At 40.0% G+C, this 21,225-nt stretch overlaps 1 protein-coding gene across 5 annotated transcripts in view; it reads left to right on the top strand.

Annotated features, from left to right (window-relative positions):
* Positions 1–17,438, top strand: part of asic1b (acid-sensing (proton-gated) ion channel 1b) — a 189,362-nt gene extending 171,924 nt beyond the window's left edge. For all 5 annotated transcript variants that reach the window (XM_028576117.1, XM_028576115.1, XM_028576116.1 and 2 more), the window contains 7 exons: positions 7,863–8,013; positions 8,980–9,036; positions 9,601–9,754; positions 13,036–13,127; positions 13,466–13,545; positions 14,089–14,190; positions 15,010–17,438. In XM_028576117.1, coding sequence (XP_028431918.1) covers positions 7,863–8,013; positions 8,980–9,036; positions 9,601–9,754; positions 13,036–13,127; positions 13,466–13,545; positions 14,089–14,190; positions 15,010–15,105 — 732 coding nt within the window. In that variant the 3' untranslated portion in view covers positions 15,106–17,438. The remainder of the gene's footprint in view (positions 1–7,862; positions 8,014–8,979; positions 9,037–9,600; positions 9,755–13,035; positions 13,128–13,465; positions 13,546–14,088; positions 14,191–15,009) is intronic.
* The last annotated feature ends 3,787 nt before the right edge of the window (positions 17,439–21,225 follow it).

The following is a 21,225-nucleotide window of genomic DNA, read 5'->3' as shown; positions in this document are numbered from 1 at the left end:
TGTACGGGTCGGGCTCGGGCCGAACTCTTTCGGGCTCGGGCCTTTTCGGGCCGTACTTTTAAGGCCCGATTACAGCTCTCCTGCATACTCCCCTCGATCCTCAACCATCTGGAGGATCTTTCTGCTGCATCTGAGGCACTTGTGATGGCTCTGCCCCTGTCTGCTCCCATCATTCCCAGCAGACTGAGAGCTTTACTGAACATTCACAGCCCAGTCAGCATCTCAGTGATTTGAAATACAAACAGTGAGCACAAGCTGTTCCTATCAAAAACCCCTCTCTGTGTGTTTAAGGATGTCAAGGCAAATGAGACGCATTCTGAATGTATTTGAAGCTCCACTAAGGCATATTTGTATATGATTTTTGAATCAAATGACTCTCTGTAATCTGAAAAGGTGGCTCCTGCTGAAACCACTGACTTTTAAACCTTCTGGTCCACACACAGACTACATGATTCATTTTCTTTCTTCCTCCATTACTAACATTTCCAAACATTAACTTGATAATCAAACTTTTTATTAGATTATATAAAGTTATGTTACCGTGGAGAATTGAATACTTATATTTTACTTCAGTATTTCCATTTGATGCTGCTTTATGCCTCTAATTCATTTCAGAGACAAATATTGTACTTTTTACTCCACTACATTTGTCTGACAGCTGTAGTTACTTTAAGACTGGGATTTTACATTAAAACATATGATAAGCTTATAAAACACATTGTATTGTTAAATCTTAGGTCCATAGTTCCCAATCATTTAGGCTTGTGAAGTCTTTCAACCAAAGCAGTTCAACCAAAAGGGATTTCCTCTCTAAACCTCTCAGGTTGTTTTATTGAAATAAATAAATTAGAGGTAGAAATTATCTAATATTTAACCAAAATAGCAAAGATTACAAAAAAGTCCAATAAAAAAATATTCTAGCAGAACTCTCTTAACCATCTCTGGAACCCTTAGTCAGGGGTCAAGTAATTTATCTTTTGATGAAAACCCTAGATTGGGAACCACTGGACTATAGTTAAACCTAGCTACACCTCAGCTACAACAGTAAAATGCTGCTTACATATTGTTGCATCACTATTACCAATCTAATAATGTACTATATAATAATTAGTCATCGGGGATTTTTTTTTTTTTTTGCAGAACGACTAGTTTTACTTTAGATGTTATGAAGTCGGAGAATGGCGGACCCAAAATGCAGAGACGGTAGGCAGTGGAATGGTCTGAAGATTTAATTAACAAGGACAAATATACAAAGCAAAAGGAGTCCAGGATAAAGCAGGCAAAAAGTAATTATTAAGAAATAATAAAATTAATAAAAATTAAGATCAAGACAGAAACAGAAAACACAGCAACCAGGAACACTAACCGTGGATTTCCATCAGATGCGGAACGGCTGCGGAACGGCTCCGAGACGGCGGCGGATTCATTAGGTTTCCATTAAAGTCAACGTGTGTATTTCCTCTGGCTGCAGAACGGCGTCCCAGCTCCGGCGGTCCGCAGCCCTCCGCAGCAGATACGCAGAGTCAATTTCAACCCGTAGCTCTGTACTGGCAGTACAGTAGCATGTAAATGCTAAATGCCCTAATACCTGTTGATACTACAACAATGCAAAGTTTGCACATATCATGTAAGACTCGATTTCTCCATTTCTTTGCACAAAACTCTCCAGAAAGTGCCATTTAATGGTTTATTTTTAAAAAGATCCCGAAGGGGGGGCATACCCCCGGACCCCTTTACGGAGAACCCCCCCACATAACAAATCACAATTTAAACCCTGACAGTAATGATGCTGAATTGTACGCAGCAAAATTTGGGTTCGCCCCACCAAATCTCACTCCAAGGTTTTGGGAAAAGTTGGCAGCTCTGTGATTAGTGTTTTGAATGTCTACTTACAACTAAAACCAAATGTACCTAAGCTAGGACCGAGTTACGAAAGCCTGTTGTACTCACTCATCCGTTATCTGGGGGAGCCATCCAGACCAGGCTGTATGAGATCCCATTCCTTACAGCACAGGCTTTCTTCCTCGGTGGTCATTGCGATACAGTATCCACACGAGCACCACCATGTACCCGCATCAAACGCAACCAGCCATAACTGTAAAATCTCCCGGCTGCGGAGGGGTAAACGGTGAAAGCTCAAGCTCAAATATCTCTTCATTTGGTTGCCGCAATTTGGAAAGGCACAAACTGGAACCATTTTCTCACATTAGTCCTGATCTAACTCCAAGCTCCGTCTGTCAGCTCTGTGAGCTCCTCCCTGCTTCTTCCGCCGTTGCTAGGTTAACTATGCAAATGAGCTGTTGAACTCTTGAACTGCCCCAGCTCTGCTCGCTCCACTGTGGTGTCAGGTTACAGCCTGTTGATACATCCTCATTACTATGGAGAGAACCTTGGCAAATTGTTTTTTGTGGAAAAAATGCATTTTGGAATATTGGATTGTATGAGATCAGCAATCGATTAGTGTGGACTTCACCGGAAAGCATGAAATCAACAGAGGTATGGATAAACACAACTTTTATGCCTTTCTGTCACATCTACTGTAGAGGTCGACCGATATGGGTTTTCTCAGGCCGATGCCGACCTTTTGAAATCAGGGTCGGCCAATGGCCGATATATGCTGCCGATTATTTTTGGCCAATATTTGCTTGTTTTTAACCTCTATTTGAAAGATAAAATTTAACACTAATAAGTACTTAAGATACACAAAATTTCTCAACAAAAACATTTATTGAACACTTGAACACCAATCTGCACTTGTATACTTACATTAAACATGTATAATGTAAAAACATATATTGTATAAATAAACAAAATGGGTGAGAAGAAAGAAAGAAAATAAACTTAACTTAGTCAAATAAACTTTTCAATGAAAAAATTAAGTTTAAGCGGCACCGTTTGTTTACGTTTTTCTCGCTACTGACAGTACTCCTAATTTACAAACAACAGAGCTACAGGTTGAAATCGACCGGAATTCTCCTTTAATCTGGGTGTTCACCATTGTCAGGTCACACTGTGTATGTGCCTCAGTGATTGAGCTACCCAGGAGAGTAACATATTTGTTGGCAGCCATTTTCAAGGCTTTTGTTGGACCCTTGGGGGTTTAAATGAGGCGTCCTACATGGTAAGCACTGCACTCTCAGTCTCAGCACTATACTGTGTTTTGAAGGACAACGACTTTTCTGCCTTCACACAAAGGAGGTTAAAAACATCATTTTGGCTGGGAATCAATCTTGTGTTTCACACAGAAGGCAAAAAGTGTGCTTCAGTGCATCAATAATGTGACAATTGTAAGGACAGTTTCTCTTTTGGTTGAAAAGGCGGTTTTGATTGGAAATTGAACGCTGCTACATATTTAGCAATCCCACAGTGCAGCTGAAGGGACTGCTCATGTTTGCTGAACCCTTGGAGACTCTGGGCCATTGTACAGTTCTGATGTTCTGCTGTTACAAATTTGGTGCCTTAACAAAAATAACATTTCCCCAGTCATCTTGTGGAAGTCTGTTTGGCTCAGTGAAACAAAGTGAATGTAGGTTATTTTTAAACTGTATATAATTCTGGTATGATGGCGAGCATAAAGCCAGACAAATCATATACTCCATAGCCCCTAATATGCTACAAAACCATGCATAATGAATGGTGGAGAGAAAGGGATGGATTTGGGAGTGATCTCAGTCCTTCCACGTCCACAATACCAGTGAGTGATGTGAGTGTCGCCGAGCTGCAGCAGGATTTTGCATGCTGCCAATGTCGCGTCTGCAGGAAACTGTCCCTCTTTGTTTTTCTCGATTTCTCACTAGCTCCGTCACTTTTTTCCTCTACAACAGTTATTACAATTCCTCTAATACAATCCCTCTCTCTTTAATATGATCCCCTGTCTCGCTCTCTCTCTCTATATATATTTATTTATTTAATTGGTTGGCAGGCTCACTCTTCATTAATCTAATGCAGTTTGCTCACATTCATTTAACTGCCTGTTTCTGCAGTCCTGTAGTGTAAAACTGTCGGGGTCTTTTCTGCCAGCCAAACTGTCACTCACCATGATCCCACAAAAGAAAAATCTGCAATTTCTCCCTACTTAAAAGCAAAAAGAACAGAATGTTTGCTCCCCCCTTTCTCCTCTGTTTCTGTCTGCAGAGTCTTGCTGACTCTTGGCTTTCCTCTTTTTTTCTACCTCTCACCCTTTCGTTTGCGCTCTCTCACTTAGTTGAGAAAGGGGGAATTGAGATCACAATCTTAACATGATTTGTTTTCTTCATCATGGTTGTTAAACAGCATGCTAACATGTCCTGAAACCTCTTACGCCAGTTTCACTTTTGTTGTCCACACTTTTGCAGAAGTTTAACCAATAGGAAGTAATGTTACCACAAGTTGGTTTAGGATGGCTGAGTAGAACTTTTGAAGATGCAGAGAAATTGAAATAACAGAACTCTGAGCATAAGAGAGTCATTACCCATTCACATAGCTCTTCCAATAGGTCTAGCCTACGTGGTGAGGTAAATAAATACACAAGCACCTTTTACTGATTACTGATTGTTTTTATGCTCTCTTTGACTTTGTGAAACGTCCTTGATGTGAAAATAGGCAAAGAAATCATGATAATCGCCTGACTAGATTTTAGTCTGAGCTATCTGGTTTACTTGAGTGATCGTTACAGTATGTGTATGTGTGTGTGAACTCTGTATGTGCATGTTGAACATCGTCTTGGGTTATTAGTAACCAAATCCAGTGCGCGACACACGCGGCTGCCTCTTGCACCTCAGTACAAATTGTAAAAAGCAGGCCCCTAAATCATAACGGTGGCCTTTAATTTATTGCTGTGTGAGCACTCAGTGATGCACTGTTTGAACCGATGAGACGGAAACACACAGGGGCTGTTTGCACTTCATTTAATGCATCAAAGTTTGTCCTTTTTTAAGACAGCTGAAATCTAAATGAATATTGCTAATATTCTCATATATGTACATTTCAAAAAGCACTCTGTCTGAGTGATTTCAGTTTGCGTTTTCTACATGTATACTATGGTACAACCTTAAGTATAAACAAGACTTATTGGGACTTGTTTTGGAGTTGGATGTATATATTTTTTCATTTGTCCTACTTTATATGTCCCAATTTTTCTGTCTATTGGATACATTAACATGTTTAGATGCCCTGATGATAGAGGCCAGGGAGTAGTAGCGCCTATAGGGTTGTGATCTCTCCAGTGGTCAAGTAATATGCTCATCATTATCCCATCTTAATTCATGGTTATTTCTTTTTCTTTTTAAGTGTTATGACTGTGCTGGTTTTCTGACCTAGACTTATATTAGTTTTTGTTGATGATTAATTGGTTTTCTGTTTACATGCTGTTTAAATAGCCCTATATATGCCTTATTCCATGTTAACATGTGCTATTATATAAAACAAGAAAGAAAACTAAACACTTCTGTACCTCAGAGACCTGCAAAGAGGAGAGACACAGAGACACCATTAACACAAAGGGACAAGACACAACAGATGCTGAGAGAAAGAATTGAATTAAAAACAACACATGATGGAAATAGTAGTTATGATCATTTATTACAGTTTTGAGTATCCAATGAACCCATGTGTTTGAACTGTGGGAAGAAACCGGAGCAAAACCCGCAGGAAACCCACACAAAACATGCACATTCCACAAAGGTGACTGTGCTAAGAAGTAAGACACTGTGCAGCCTACACATATATAAAGTGTATATTTATGTACAGAGAATGAGATGTGTAATGATGAGTTTTTACAAACAAGAAAGCTGTATGTACATGGCAGTAAAACCACTGCCATATGTCTGAGCAGTTAAAAAAAGAGTGAAATAATAATACATAAAAGAAAAATAAACAATTAGAGTTTTAAGCTGCAACTGTATTTCAAACTGCATTTAAAAGTGGCCCAAACCTTTCACTGACAAACATCTGTTTCCAATGACAGTGTGAACGGATCAAATCACACTGGCATGACAGACAAACTACATACATGTCATTATGTACTGCAGGTTTTTAATATGTTCATGCTTGTTGAATTCTTGCCTCTATACTGCATAGTGTTAAATAACATTGTATTTTGTCAGAATAGAATAGTTTATTTGTCATTACTTTACAGACAATGAAAAGCAGTTTAGCAGCTCCGCATTGACGGCATAACACAACATTAAAAACACAAACAGTCAAGCCAGGATAAAATACATAAATAGATATAAGTTAGGATTAGGGTAGAAAACCGCTTTTCCCTTATAGGCACACTCATAATTAAAAGTTCCACAAAACTAATTCCAATCTTCCTCCTAAACTTAGCAAAGTACATACAGTGCAAACAGACAGACAAACCAGCACCACACACACAAACAGAACAGTCCCAGGTTTAATAGTTGTTCTTTTTCAGTGGCCATTTGGTGTTATGGAGTTAACAGCTTTTGGATAGAAGCTGTTTTTTAACCTGTTTGGTTTGGACTTGATGGACCTGAATCTCCTACCAGAGGGCAGTGGAGAGAACAGAGAGTGACCAGGGTGTGTAATGTCCTTGAAGCTACAACAGGCTTTATTCTGCAGTCTACTTTGTGAGCCATAGAGTAACCTATTAGGCAACATGTGCTAACTGTTATAGAAAAAACTGTAAAATAAAAAGGGTAACAGCTGCATGTGGTGGGGCACGGGCAAGCAGAAAGTTTTCCTGCATGTAAGGCAGCCTATATGGCACTGCATCATGTTTTCTCAGTTTAACGGCACCCATTAGTGCACTGCATCTTGATTTCTTTACTGAAAGGCCACCCTAGCAGGCACTTCATCATATTTTATCTGCCATCGGGGCATCCAAGAGTGCACTTTTGCTGCAATTTTTTTTTAGAACATAGGGGAAATGAGGGCGGTCGCCCTCTACACCCCTCCCCTGATTCCACCAGTGGGCACAAGCTTCAAGATTCAAAGGTTTTATTTCTCACATGAAGAGCTGAAACAATCGGTCAATGAATTGATTAGTCGATCACATTCATTGTGATATAAAAATTCACTTGCATCAGCTTCTCAAATGTGAACATTTGTTTCGTTAGAACTTGGTTTTATTAGTCTTCTTGGTTTACAGTTATTTAAATACCTCTGAGGTTTCGACGGGGAACGGAATAATAATAATTAGAAAAATAAATATAAAAGATGAAAATTCTAAATATCTGTAAAAGTTTATATTGGTGCGCTGTATAAATGGTTGTGTGAGCCGTACCAAAAAATGTAATACACGCTGTGCATGGCACTGCAAAGGATTCACAGAAGACCATGTGTTAGACATTGAAGATATACAGAGGTCAGAGGATGGGAGGGAGGAAGAACAGAGATGTCTAAAAGTCTATATAAAGTGGATATTTTATTGCACATATTGCACAAGAGTGATAGAAAATGCACATTTGCAGAAGGAATATGGCAACACACATTGTACAAAAGCCCGTTTGTGCTTGCCTAGATGACTAGTTTGAACGTCTGGGAGCGCACGGACATGGGCAGCAAAGCTTTTTAGAGTGTAGACTTCAACATCACAGCTCTACTGCACAGCTGATACCATTCAGTTCCTGCATGGAGAGTGGGCAGTACAATGGAAGCACCGGAGACACTGGGAATAGAAGACGCGTAGGAGAGAAGCTCCCACAATAAGCACCACTATACACATGTATTCACCATGGAGTAAGAACGAGATTCATTTTCTGTGCCAAATAAATTAAATGCGTAACGGCTTCTAATATAGATATATTGACAGAAAGTACACAGTATGAAGATTGCATTAACAGAGCACAAGAGAGGATGTTCAACAGACAATATGCTCTATAACTAAAGTGGTTCTGCACTGTTGCTTCTGTCTCTGTCAGCTGACGTACCTGCCTCCACCGTGGGGCGACTGCAAGGCCACACCGATGGACTCAGACTTCTTCAACACTTACAGCATCACAGCCTGCCGGATCGACTGTGAGACACGATACCTGGTGGAGAACTGCAACTGCAGGATGGTCCACATGCCTGGTAGGAACCAGAAGGGCATCTCATTGCTGGATACAAAAGCTGTATATCTACATTTATATTTATATTTATTTATGTTGCAGTGCCTGTTGATGTTGTTGGAAGTGCTTTCATTTGAAATCGTGGTGACAAAAGCTATTCTTAAGGAACAAACAGCTATTTGCCAGCGACTGCAGATGCATCAGATACTTTTACACTCCAGTGATTCGGAAAACTCAACTATTTTCACTTTGTGTTTGTGCAGTGATTACAGCTGGCATTTGCTGTCTAGCTTCTACATTTAATCACAGTGTGTAATCTCAGAAGGCAAATTGAAAAGGAGTTTGGCACAGAGGAAACATTCGAATTTGGCCTCCGTTAACCTGCACTCACCTGTCCAATAATTGTTAATGTCTCTCTCTTCAATCAGGGTCACTTTCAGCTCTGTGTTTGCACATCCAGAGAGAGCCAGACAATCAGTCTGTGTTGTAATCAGGATTAGCTGCTATCTTATAGTGAATGTGCAGTTGATTAATGTGGGTCTCCAGAGAACTCTCCAGCTAAAATCCTCTGCTCCCATTCATTTCTGCTATCTCGCTGTCATGAGAGTGATTTTTAAAGAGTGTATGAAGCAACATGCAGTGAATAATTGCAATTGGGAAATTATTTCCTCTACATCTAAGACATGTCTTTTTTCCTGAGGGAGAGGGATGGCTCAACTGCCACTAGAGACAAGATGGAGAGGGTGACACAGACTGAAAGTGATGATGATAGGCAGCGAAAGTACAAAAGTTATAAAAAATCAATTATGAGATGAGATCACATTTGTGAGGAATATGTCGTAATAAGGACGGTAATGACAGTCTGAGGCAAAATTATTTATAAACCCAGATCTCGTCGTCCTTTGTGCTTCTTTGAAAACCCTATTGTTCCCTTTCTCCCTTGTTTTGTTCACATTGAGAACATTGTGTTTCTCCTTCCTGTCCTTAGGAGATGCCCCATACTGCACCCCGGAGCAGTACAAGGAGTGTGCAGATCCTGCCTTGGGTAAGCAGAAGACCCAGTGTGTGTGTGTGTGTGTGTGTGTGTGTGTGTGTGTGTGTGTGTGTGTGTGTGTGTGTGTGTGTGTGTGTGTGTGTGTGTGTGTGCGCGTGCGCGCGCACTATGTTCAATGTCTATGTCCCACTGTTCAGAGTCCCCGCTGATAACAGAAAATAGTGTGCCTTAAGCCTGATGGTGGCCATTCTCAAAGAGTAAACCTCAGTCCTGGCGCTGAGGCTCTCTTTTACACACTCCCCTTTCTCTCCATCAACTGATACCTGTCAGGCCTTTCATGTCTGTTGCTTGTTGTCAATTTCTGGCTTTTTCACGTGTTGGCCTCTGGCTGCCGCTTTCTTGCTGACTCTTTCACCGTGTGTCTTCTATGTTTTATATTTCTTAAAAGGGTCCCTTCGGTGTCAGTGTCTCCTTGCGGCATCTTTTCACAAGTTTGATGCCTTTCACTCTGCTGGCATAATGTTTGTCATCTTGGGCTAACAATAAATATATCTGTCATAGTGTCTTCTCTGTTTTAGTCTCTTCAATTCTCTTTCTGCCTAATCTATTTTTCAGACTTTCTTGTTGAGAGAGACAATGACTATTGCGTGTGCGAGACACCGTGCAACATGACACGCTACGGTAAAGAAATGTCCTTTGTCAAGATACCCAGCAAAGCATCAGCCAAGTACCTCGCCAAGAAATTCAACAAGACAGAGCAGTACATATCGTAAGTCACATTCTTATGTCTTACTGTATTTATCCAGTGATGAGCACAAGATGTCTCCTACGTCACTGTAAATTAGGGGTATGTGGGTGTTCCGGTTTTCACCACACACTTCTTTAAGTTGCATATCTGATCACGACTGTCTTCCAAACTAGTTATTATGTTACTATATCATTTTTATACGTGTCTTAAACTCATATTTAAGGTGAGCACAGAGACCCTTCCGCAAATGAGCCTGAAAACTCTTAAAAAAAAATAGACTGCACATTTTTGGGTTGAGGGAGACTTTAATTTTATTACCTTTTTCAGTGATGGGTGATAATTGAAGAATTCAACCATCTTCTAATTAACCCGAGAGGAAATTTGTCTTGATCACAGTGCTACAGTCTGTTGCTTCACATAAAATATCACAAGAACACTAGAAGGACACTTGGAGAGACTTCCACCAAGGCATGCCCTGTCTCGCAATGTTAATGCAGTATGACATAAAAACCAAAACTAAACTAAACTGGCCATTCTCCAACCATGTATTTAAAGCCACGAAACACACACAGAATTTATTTTTAAACCAAACTAAAATCAAAACTAAAAACTTTTTTCTTCTTTCTTTTTTCTGAATTAATGAGATAATTATCTCTGAAATACGGTACATTTTCATAGATAGATAGATAGATAGATAGATAGATAGATAGATAGATAGATAGATAGATAGATAGATAGATAGATAGATAGATGGATGGATAGATGGATAAATAGATAGAACTATGAGAGCGCTAAATACATTTTGAATTTATCAATGATTCTCTGTCAAATCAGCAGAGGGATTCATGTAGAAGCAACTGTAACAATGACAGACAGAACATGTCACTTATTAGTCTGAGTCTGTTTTAACTTTTTCTTGAATCTGCTGGAACGGGAACCTCAGCATCAAGGCCAAAAAGGCACTATCCAGGATAGTGAAAGTGAGCAGCAAGATCTTGGGGTACAGTAGAGTATGCTACCTTTACCTGTTTAGCAGACAGGTAGGAGCAAGGCTGAAGCCATCCTGTCTGACAGCGCCCACCCCCTACACTCTGAATTTCAGATTTTGCCTTCTGGCTCAAGGTTCAGATTCCCCCCTGTTAAGACTAACAGGTACAAGCACTCCTTCTTCCCCTTGCTGCACTGGAAATCTCTTGATACAAGGTTGCATCATACATAAGTGTTATATAAAATATAATTGAAATGTTTAGCAACTTGCTAACAGTAGATGCTGCACAATAACTGCTGTAACATGTTAACTTGGATTCTTTTCACGGAGGTGAGGAAATTGAATAAAGAGCTTACATCAGAGCTTGGCTTGATTAATCATCCAAGTATGGACTGTTTCTTTGCCAAATCTAATAAAAAGATCAAAAGCCGTTCAAGGAATGAGGAGAGGGTGCAATAATAGTTGAATCTTTCATCTATCATTCCAGGCAGAGCGGTTGAGGACAAGATAATTACACCATATGTAGTCAAAGTGCTGCAAAAACCTTTCACTTCTCCCCGCTGAAAGTTTTATTTAATTCCCTGCAGATAGCTGCGAGTCCATCTAGTTCATGCTTTCTGGCCATATTTTCAAGCAATGTCAGTCTAATCAGCATTAGCTGGGAGTGGTCTGGTATCTGGGCTGCACAGTGACAGTGGAATGTCTTTCTACTGGGAACCACTAACAGAGAGAGAGAGAGAGAGAGAGAGAGAGAGAGAGAGAGAGAGAGAGAGAGAGCTTTGTTGGCTGTTTGACCACAGCTTTGATCAGATATATTGCAGGTTACTCACTGAGAACAACTGACAAGCAAGCATTCAAACTGCAGGCTAGCACCTCAAAACAGGTGGGCCTACAAATCAGGAGATTTGAAGAAGAAGAAAAAACCTAGATCATCTGAGGGCTTGTTTTGACTTGATATTAAAATCCAATCTGAGTGATCTGATCTACAAGTGGACAGCTCTAGGTAAGTGGGTTCCCACCTGGCAGTAGTATGTGTCTCCAAATGCGTCCTAAGTGACCACTTGTGATCGGATCTCACTTCCCCGCTCTTTATGCAAATAAACACGTACATCATTTCGGTTTCCATACAGGCTGGTTGTATGTGAGTGTGTGCATAAATGTCAGTTGTTACTCTCACATAAATCATACATTAGAAATGTGCGATGACTAATGTTAATGAAAAAATGCTGCCCACAGTCTGTCTGTCTGTTTAAAAGCTCTGTCTGAGCTTTTAAACAACAATATAACAGAAACAGCAGCACTTCACCAACAGTATGATAATAACATCCAAAACACTCTCAGTGGTTACTGTGACATGAGAAATACTTTAAATTAGTACGTAGTTCTGCTCACAGTTGAGACGGTCCTTATGTGTCTGAGGACACTTACATGTACACACTGCTATAAGAATGTGGCCACATGTTGCCCAGACCACCTCCGTATGTGGATGCGTCCTCAAAACATCCTGAGTGCATTTTCACTTGTAAATTAGAGCTGTCCAATTGTGATCCAATCACTCAGGTCAAAACAGGGCTTGACAGGGCTGTGGGTGTATGTCAGAAAAAAGGTTGTGAACCACTGACCTAGATATTACCTCCCTGGGCGAGGAATTAAGTGTATGATGGCTGTTTTTCATGGTGTTTACTAAGGATATTTTATGTGCTTTTAATAACGTTTTTGCAGTCAAACTGCAGGACCTGGAGTATATCTCCCCTCCCACATACTCATTCTGTAATAGTATATCTCCATCTCTACATTATCAGCTGTAATTTGCATTTTAACTTAGCCCTCGGCTTTACCAGATGTTTCCTTTAAGACTGACAGATCATCACTTGTCTTGACTTAAATTTAAAGAGAAACTACAAATTTGAGTTATGGTTTTGAACTCCAGTGGGTGTGAAGTCTGATTCGGCCCACGGAGAGGATATTCAAGAATCAAAGTAATAGTCCGCTTGGCTGCTGGGCCTTTAAAATCATCCTCACTATTTTTCTTTCTGCTGAAGTCCTGCGTTTTAGAAATGAACACAGCATGAAATCAAACAGCTGTCATTATTTCCCTTGTTTTCCTCAATGACCAGACCCACCGAGGGGAAATTAGCTACTGACGGCAGGATATTTGCTCAACTCAATGCATCTTCTCTGTTATCTGCAGGAAGTGGCAGACTCACCAATCATCTTCTCCGCCTGAGGACACTGATAAAAAAAAGTGTATGAAAATAAACTGAAACATTTGTATATGTGACTTAAGACTGTGTGCTTTTCTCTCTGTTTACAGTGATAACATTATGGTTCTGGATATCTTCTTTGAAGCGCTGAACTACGAAACCATTGAACAAAAGAAAGCCTACGAATTGGCAGGCCTTCTGGGTAAGTAACTGGCTGTCACGTATTTTCATGGGAATTGATAATATGCAGTAGGCAACATGACGGATGCCTTTTATCCAAAGTGACAGTAACGCAAGCGCTTGCATTTTTATAATAGGTGTTCAGGTCCCACAAGACACAGAACTGTTTCTTTAATCATGGCTTTTCAGCTACTTTTTTTACTTTTACACATCTATGTTTTCTGTCACATTTCTCACCTTTAAGACCTTAATAGAGATGAAAAGTACATTTCAAAGCTGTTTCATGTGAATGAAGAGAGATGGCGTTCTTCTCTGCGTTGTTTAAAGGTACAATTTCTGCTTTCTTATTTGTCTTTTCAGGTGATATTGGAGGTCAGATGGGTCTCTTCATCGGAGCCAGCATCCTCACTATTCTCGAACTCTTTGACTATCTATATGAGGTAAAATATCTCCCATCAGCATCGGGAGCTTCTCACTCACATTCAGTGCAATGTATTGTTTATGGAAAAGTGTACTGCTCCAGTATTATTGAAATTACCTGCTCACAAAATGGATTTATTCACACAATTTTACCATCCGCACAAGGACGTGTTTTAGCGAGCATGACGAACACTGTGTCCCTCACAACCCTGCAGCCCATCTCTGTGCAACACACACACACACGCACACATACACAACTCAGCACAAGCAACTCTGAATACATTAACATTTTGGATGTATTATATTTTAGATTAGTCAGGATGTCTCTGTCCGTTCTCATTAGAGCAACTCTGTGTTGCAAGCTTCCTCCTGCTCACGTGCAGGTTTGAGGAGGAAACATATTTATACATGCATAAAATCAATCTCTATTGAATGTCACTTTGCCTGATCCTTCAAACACCAAAGTGTGTGGGCTTGAACTATGAAAAGATAAAAAAAAATGTTTTTGAATATTGTGTTTTGATCCCATAAGGTTGGTAATAGGTGTCCTCGCCTATTTTCAGGTGATCAAGTATAAGCTGTGCCGATGCATGAGGAAGAAACACAAAGGCCGCAACAACAATGACCGGGGAGCTGTGCTGAGCCTGGATGATGTGAAACGCCATGTCAGTAGGCTACTGCTATGTACTTTCACTGTGTCAGACTGCATTTCTTTGACAGTGGCACACTCTCTTCTTTGTCTTCACTGGTCTCAGCTGCAGCCAGAGTGAAGGAGGACATAACGGTAACAGTGGTGGTGGTGGTGGGGAAGAGTCAAGGAGTTGGTGAAGATATAGAGATGGAGGAAGCTAGGAAGGGAAAGACTTGAGAGACAGGAAAGGGAGTGAAACGGTGATTGGGATGAGACGGAGAGAAAATTGAGAGAGCGAGAAGTAGGGAGAGAGAGAGAGAGAGAGAGAGAGAGAGAGAGAGAGAGAGAGAGAGAGTGAAGTAGGAGAGCAGAAAGTGGCTTGAATTTAATCTAAGGTGGTGGAAGGGACCAGCAGGGACAGCCCGAAATTAGAGCTTTGGAGGGTGTGACAGCTCACTTATTTCCAAGTGTAAATGAAGCCAGTTCACTTTAATTGTAAGTCAGAGCCCTAGCTGAGAAAAAAGGGAAATGGTGCTCCTCCTCTGATCTGTCATCCTGTCTGACTTAGTAGTCTTTCCAACCATTTTCAGTATTTTCTGAAAATCTTTTTTTTAACTCCATTGTTTCTTAGGATCCTTTTTTCTCTCTTGCCTACCTTGTTGCCCATGTCATGTTTTTCTGGGAGTTTATGACTTTAAGGTTTTCTCCAATGCATGTTGTTTTCTGATTTTACACTGGGTGCAATGACTCCCCCTATGCACATTTGCCCCCCCTCTATCTCAGTGCTTCCTCTCTTCTCTATTTTATCTTACTTGCCTTTTTTATTTCCTCTCTCTTCCCAATTCTCTCTCAGGCTCCTTGCGAGAACCTGCGTACACCATCAACATATCCTGGCAACATGCTACCTCATCACCCGGGCCAGGGCAACTTTGAAGACTTCACTTGCTGAGCAGATACCCATATGAAGCATCAAAGTGCGTGTTATGCAACCAAAGCCAACCATACAACAAGAACTATCCGGCACAGGGAGTGTGAGGAACTGATACAAAGTCTAACAGAGGCACTTTTTACATACAAAAGGAGTAAAGCGGACAAATCAAATACGACAAAGAACTGTCACCCGAGGCCAAGTGGGGAGGATATCCCAAATATAAAAAATATCTGTCAATTTTCCAGAGAACATTTCATGCAGCACTCTTCTATCTCTGTGTTTTCCTCTGGAATACTGCCGCAAAGGATGCTCATGAAGGAACCTTGCCGACACGGACCTCTCTTTCAAAAGACAAAAAATAAAATGTAAAAATAAACAAGGGAACATGTACAGCTATCTCACCATAGACAGCAGATCATAAAAAGAGCCCCCATGCCTTTACATAGCAACACACGATAGTTTCCCACAACACTGGCCTGGTAGTGGGACAAATATTCATACTGCTTACTCCTCTGTACATGTAGCAACATCTGTAACTGTTGCAACGTTTCATAAAACAGCAGCTGGACTCTGTGTAGTTTGTACGAGAATGTATCTATGTTCACGATTGAGTGTAGTCGGGTGTGCAGGGAAATGTTCAGGGCTTGTGGTTACAGTGGTAGTGCTAGAGGTGCATCATCTACCATTTAAAATGTACTGGTGATGATTTCAGGTCTACTCATGTAAATGCATGCTTGTATTTGTCCAGTGCATGTTTTTCATTTCATCTCTAATTTTTTCTTTTATATATTTATATATATAAATATTATAATTACCAAGTTTGCCTAAATGATATACAGGAAAAGGAAGATGATACATCCTATATACTTGTGTGTGCGTGTGCGTGTACTTGTTGACTGTGCCGTGAATGAATGACCTGCACCTAATTTCATTTCTCATCCATTAGTTTTTTAATTTTCACATGTGCCCGACGAGTTGAGGAGTTTTCATTCAACTTCATTAAACTCTTGTCTCGATTGGAGGATGATTTGAGGTGATTTCTTTTCTCGGGGAATTAATCGCGTTTCGTGGGGCTGTTAAACAAACGTTCTGTATCTGTGTTCTAGTTGCAAAAGTCTTATCAAAGCACAATACCGCCAGTATGTAGAGGTGATGTAAAAGACAACGTACTATTCTTGATATATTGTCATATTATTAATATCGTGTTGATCTGACTGTTTTTCAGTTGTTTTTTTCTTTCATATAAAACATACTCGATATAGCCTGATAATCCTGTCTCCATCGTCCAGGTAATAGGCTGGTCTATTTAGTTATCAAAGCATAAATAAAATGTAAATATCATTTTGGAAAGTGTGTTTCTTCTGAGGTTTTATTCTTATCAGTGAATTCCGTCTCTGAAACCTTTATTTGTTTGGTTGAGGTAAACAGAGGGAAAGCAATGTATTTTTCGACTCCAGATACTGTACAGATGTTTTTAATCACAAGTAGCTCTCAGAAAATCTGAGTAAGCATTCTGTGCTTCATCTAAGGCATTTTGCTATCGCCATTTCTCTAATCAACATTTTAAGTTGTGTTTTGCTTCATACAACATTTTCTTGGAATTAAATCAGCATTAAGGGTTTGGGGGCAGGAGCCTGGTATTAAACTAGATATTACTTATCTACTTCAACCTTTCATTTGTGCTGCAGTTAAACAGCTGCAAGCCACAACATTGCTCTTTTAAGCCCCATACTCTTGGAATGTAATTATAGTTTCTGCTGTTGTATGGCAAAAGGATAGATGAGAAATATCCTGCACAGCCAATACAACTTTTATCAAGATTTTATCAGCCAGCAGCCACACATTCTGGACGGCTTCTCTCGTATTCTTCTGTACATCTGGTGCTCCCAGCTGCCACACTTGTATTAGAAAAGCAGCTTGGTGATGCATGACTTTGTGAATATTAGAGCCCAGTTAAGCGCCCTCAAACATGGTCTGCCTTGAAATCGTGGTTGTTGCTCGGACGGCTGCACATCAGTCCACTTTTACCAGACACTAAGGGTTATTCTAGGACAGGGAGTTTACTTAGTTATGTTTTAATGATTTCTTTTAGTGGGGAAACCAAACATCAACATTGTTCATCCAATGTGAGTGTGCATTCATTTTTTATTATTCAGAGGAGAAACCTCAGCTGGTAACCATGCATTAATATACAAGTGTTAAAGCTCCCGGGAACCTGCTCCAACATCTGAGGAAGTTTTTCCCTGTTTTGAATGTCTGAAACATGATGTTGCCCCCTTATAATTTTATCATTTTCTGTTGTACCTGCCAAGAAGACAAATTAATCAAAAAATAAAAGATGATGCTGTTCATTTCCTGCTGGTATATGTGTCTTTGTCTGAGCGACAGTCTTGCGACTCAGAAGATTGCAGGGGAGAGTCAGAATACAGGAGAGCTGCCTGCCAGTGACAGAAATCCTGCAGAAGATGCTTGCTGCATCCTGATAAGGCTCTGGGGCAAAGCAGGTTGGGGTGTGTGTGAGGTGGCAAAACCAGTGGGTTTTTAGACAAATCTCTCCAAAAATTGTGGATTAGGAAAGATTTCCTGCAGTCTTTTGGTCTTAATTCAGCTTCACATTTTGTTAGCAGAGACATAATCTTGGCCACCCTGTCTCTCCTCTCTGAATGACATTAAATCATTGCCCTTATATAGCTCCCCAATATGAAGACCAGAGATGACAGCTCCCTTCCTTGCTTTCACCTTGCTGGTTAGCACACGGCCAATCTGAGGACAGTACCCCAAACTGCCTGCTTTCCTTAAATGGCTGTAACACTCTCAGCTAATCACCCCCAGGCAGCTGTATGTGATGCTACGGTCTAGTGCAGGGAACTTCTAATGTTTGTTGTGATATTTTGGGACTTGTCGTGCACATGTTTTAACCCACATCTGCCAGTTTAATCATGCCTTCTGCTGTCACTGAACACCCGAGATCTTTTTATCCTCCTAATCCTATTATCACATTTTATTATCTACATCAACATGGAGATTATGCTCTTGTTTTACAGTTTCTTAATGTGGTCACAGTGTTTTGTCATTTCGAACAACTACATAAACACACAGTAAATATCACTGGGTCAAAATTAGTCCAGATTTGTATACTGACAATACAATATACTGACGCACCAATGTAATAATGGGTTAACTTTACCCAGTACCACCAAAGAGTTGTTTTGACCAAGTGTTAGTGTTATTTTTGGTAAGGTTTTATATTAAGGTCTTTTTAATAAGAAGTAGTTGATAGGTAATAAGGACCTTATAACTCCTTATATGATGCTTATTAACATTATTATTGTGTTAATGCTGCATGAGTGTTAATAATAGCATCAAACACATTTATTGTTAGATTAAAACACATTTACTGTATAAGCACTTATAAGAAACACATTATTATGCATTTATTACAGCTACCGGATCTAAAGCGAGGACAATGCCTTGTTAGGGTTAATAAATCCTTTATTATGCGCTTATTAACAGAAATATTGCACATTTTACTCCACTACATTTATATAACTGCTTTAGTTACTAGTTCCTTTGCAGATTTATATTATTATTAGAAAATATAATCAACAAATGAATACGCAGCAGCATATAAAGTAGTATAGATGTGTGGCCGGGTTGGGTCAGTGGTAGAGCAGGCGCACATATATTTAGAGGTTTATGCCTCGACGCAGAGGTCCAGGGTTCGACTCCAGCCTGTGACGATTTCCTGCATGTCTTCCCCTTCTCTCTCCCCTTTCTCACTTGTCCTGTCCATTAAAGGTGGAAAAGCCCAAAAAATTATCTTAAAAAAAAAAATAGTATAGATCAGCTCCACCTTTACCAACTGCAACATGTAAGTGATGCTTATTGCGTACACATTAAAATATAATAATTATAATCCAACAAAATATGTCTTCCAAAATAGGCCATTCTTCATTATGCAGTACTTACTTTAGGTACTTTAAGTATATTTTGATATAAATATAGTTTGTACTTTTTGAATGCAGGACCTTTGATTGTAACAGAGTACACACTGTGGTATATTTTTACTTTCGCAAAAATTCTGAATATTTCATCCACCACTGCCCAACGGTACTTTAAAAAATAACACTCAAAACAACCAATTGTCTTGATTTTCTATTCCCGTGTATTGGGTAAAGTAGTATTGACCCAAAATATGTGATTTTTAGTTGTGTTTAGTGTGTGTACACAGAAATGAATTGAAGCTTCAGCTGGTCTCTGTGCTCTCACTCCTGCCAGCATGTCAGATGGGTCACATTTCTGGTATAAATTTATCCTGTCAGATGTCTCAGTGCAATTAGGATGCTCAGCCGTTTGTCATAGATAAGGCCGCAGCCCGGCTCCTTCGGGCTCCACTTTACATTCTGCTCGTTAAGAGGATTGATAATTACAGCACAGTCAAGTTTCTCAGCACTGAGAGATGCTGTGTTATATTTCAGACTTGAGTCCGCCTGGTTTGTCCCTTCAAAGTATAAACCCTTATTGTTTAATATCCAGGCTGTCAGGGGGCTTGTAGAGGATAAACCTAATCACCTGCCATCTCACACACACAGGATTTAAAATCCTCTCTGGAGATTTGAAACACAATGGAGCAAATCTGATACTTTTTGGTCTCATGAATGAGGATTTTACAACACCTTGTTCCAAAAAAAAAAAAACATAATGTATCCCCCCTCCTCCCTTGTATGCACCCACACAAGCACGCTCTGATCAAACGCAAGCAGACGCAAACAGATGGCATGCCATGTTTGTACTGTTGTAGCCCATGCTAATTGGGGGGAAGTGTAATAACATCAAAGTTTGGAAACAATAAAGTATTTGAGTCTGTGGCTGCTTACAGGACGCCAGCCGCTGCACTCTAAACCTGTTTACTTGTTAATTTAGAAACTACTTCAGAGGTTCAACATCCTCTCTCCAGATGAAACATAATTATGATATGCACTCAAAGAAGGTCAACTAAAACTTTTTGTTCACTTAAACAGCCATCCAGTATGGAGGTTCTGTGGTTGTGATTTATATCAGCTAATAATCAAGAAGGGAGCTGATTTACAAATTTATGAACCCCTGCTGCGATAAAAAAAAAATACACACAGCAGAGTAAAAAGATAAGATTTACTGTACATACTATATACACTACCAGTCAAAGGTTTTAGAACACCCCCATTTTTTTTTGTTTTTTATTGAAATTTTAGCAGTTCAAGTCCAATGAATAGCTTGAAATGGTACAAAGGTAAGTGGGGAACTGCCTGAGGTTAAAAAAACAAAAAGTAAGGTTACCCAAAACTGAAAAATAATGTACATTTCAGAATTTTACAAAAAGGCCTTTTTCAGGGAACAAGAAATGGGTTAACAATGTAAAGCTGTTCTGCAGCAATGGAGGTTGATCAAGCTTTGAAAGTGGAAATTCCCAGAGGTGTTCCAACTTCTGGATTACTTACAACCCCCTCTGTTTGTATAAAAGTATTGTTGGAACACACTGTGGTACCATACCCTCGTGAGCATTATTTGAACAGTATTGTACTGCAGAAAGTAGTGTGTTGCTATAAAAAGAAAAAGGCAATTAACAATGGAAGAGAGACAGACCATCATAACACTTAGGAATGTTGGTCTTTCCTACAGAGAAATTGCGAAGAAAGTCAAGGTGTCAGTGAGTACAGTATTCTTCACCATCAAAAGGCACTTAGAAACTGGGGGAAACTCTGACAGGAAGAGGTCTGGCAGACCCAAAGCCACAACAGAATCAGAAGACAAGTTTCTGAGAGTCAACAGCTTGCGTGATAGGCGGCTCACAGGACAACAGCTTCAAGCACAGCTTAATAGTGGTCGTAATAAGCAAGTCTCAGTTTCAACTGTAAAGAGAAGACTTCGAGCTGCAGGTTTGATAGGTCGAGTTGCAGCAAGAAAGCCATTGGTAAGATGTCAGAATAAGAAAAAGAGGCTTGCCTGGGCCAAGAAACATTGTCAATGGACTACTGAAGACTAGAAGAAGGTGCTATGGACTGATGAATCAAAATTTGAAATCTTTGGTTCATCACGCAGGATTTTTGTACGCCGTCGAGTAGGCGAAAAGATGGTTCCTCAATGTGTGTGACATCAACT

The sequence above is a fragment of the Perca flavescens genome, chromosome 4 (genome assembly GCF_004354835.1).
Source record: "Perca flavescens isolate YP-PL-M2 chromosome 4, PFLA_1.0, whole genome shotgun sequence".
Classification (NCBI taxonomy): domain Eukaryota; kingdom Metazoa; phylum Chordata; class Actinopteri; order Perciformes; family Percidae; genus Perca; species Perca flavescens.
The sequence above is the reverse complement of the archived record's forward strand: the minus strand, read 5'-3'. Positions and strand labels throughout refer to the sequence as shown.